Source organism: Pteropus alecto, unplaced genomic scaffold, assembly GCF_000325575.1.
Source record: "Pteropus alecto unplaced genomic scaffold, ASM32557v1 scaffold213, whole genome shotgun sequence".
NCBI classification, from domain to species: domain Eukaryota; kingdom Metazoa; phylum Chordata; class Mammalia; order Chiroptera; family Pteropodidae; genus Pteropus; species Pteropus alecto.
Window position 1 is genome coordinate 4,757,794 of NW_006434829.1, and position 1,347 is coordinate 4,759,140.

At 46.0% G+C, this 1,347-nt stretch overlaps 1 protein-coding gene across 8 annotated transcripts in view; it reads right to left on the reverse strand.

Moving 5' to 3' along the window:
* Nucleotides 1-1,347, reverse strand: part of LRRC43 (leucine rich repeat containing 43) — a 14,375-nt gene that overhangs the window by 605 nt on the left and 12,423 nt on the right. For 2 of the 8 annotated variants that reach the window (XR_003045791.1, XM_015587934.2), the window contains one exon: nucleotides 409-1,248. The exons of the other annotated variants lie outside the window; for them this stretch is intronic. Coding sequence is in view for 1 of the 2 variants with exons in the window: in XM_015587934.2 (XP_015443420.2) it covers nucleotides 1,184-1,248 (65 nt within the window). In the remaining variant the exon portion in view is untranslated. Of the gene's footprint in view, nucleotides 1-408; nucleotides 1,249-1,347 lie in introns of those variants that run through there. 8 annotated transcript variants of the gene reach the window in all.

Sequence of the window (1,347 nt, forward strand, 5' to 3'; positions counted from 1 at the left end):
AAAAAATGCATGACACCATGGATTTCAACATAACTGATGATGAAAAATTCATCCATATAGATTTAGCTTTCACGTTGTAATCTTCAAGAAAACTAGTTGCCGTATTGGATGTGCTATCAAAGAAGAATACCTATGATTATTTGAAAACCTACTAAAATACTCCTCTCTTTTCCAGTTATGAGATGTCCCGGGAAGGCTGGATGTCCTTCATACGCGTCAACCATAGCAAGACGTCCCAAAGGACTGACTGCAGGAGCAGCTAGTGAATGCAGCTGTCCTCACTCAAGCCAGACATTAGAGAAATTTGCAAAAATGTAGACAAATAACTTTAAGATCATCTAACTCCACAGCTCTGTCTCAAATCACATGTCAATATTTGTATGGGTCTTGAAGTCCTTTGTGCTTTTCCGAAATTGTTTTGGTTGTTGTAGGTCTTTAGCATTTCCATGTGCATTTTAGAATCAGCTCGCTGATTTCAACCCCCCAAAAAAAATCCCTCTAGGATTATGACTGAGATTGTGTTAAATCTATAGATCGGTTTGAGAAAAGTTGACATCTTAACAATATTCAATCTTCTGATACGTGTATGTTGTATACTTGCCTTATACTTTTTTGAGTGACTTTTTTTCATTAAGATAAAATCCTCATAAAATGAAACATTTTAACCATTTTTAAACGGACAGTTCGGCGGTGTTTCGCATATTCACAGGTTGTGCAGTCATCGTGGCTGTCTAGTTCCAGAACGTTTCTATCACCCCAAATGGAAGCCCACACCACTAGCTGTCACTCCCCAGTCCCTCTTCCCCCAGCCCTTACACCGCCACTAATCTTTCTGTTTGTGCGGTTTGTCTGTTCTGGACACGTCCTATCCATGGATTCACGTATGGCCTTCTGTGTCTGGCTTCTTTCCCTTAGCTTAACGTTCTCAAGGTTCATCCACGGTGTAGCATGTGTCAGCCCTTCACTCCTTTTCGTGGCTGAACAGCATCCCGTTGTGTGGCCACGGCACGTTCCGGTTATGCGTCCATCCATGGGTGGCATCTGGGATCGGTCCATTTCTCGGCCGTTGTGAGCAGCGCCGCTCTGACCTTGCCGTGTGCCTCGCAGCGTTCCCCACTGGCCCCCCGTCTGCTGCCTCTCCCTCCAAGCCAGACCGTTTCGCAAACTCAAATCTAAAACTTACCTATTTCAGACACTTCGGGGGCTGCCCGCTGCCCACAGAACAAGTCCAGGCTCCTCTTGTGGCAACTAAGCGTTAATGACCCGAAGTACGAGCTGGACAAATGCTGAGCCAGAAGCGCCTGGGGCCAGCCCCAACTCTGAGCCCCCATCCCCCCTCCTCCTGGC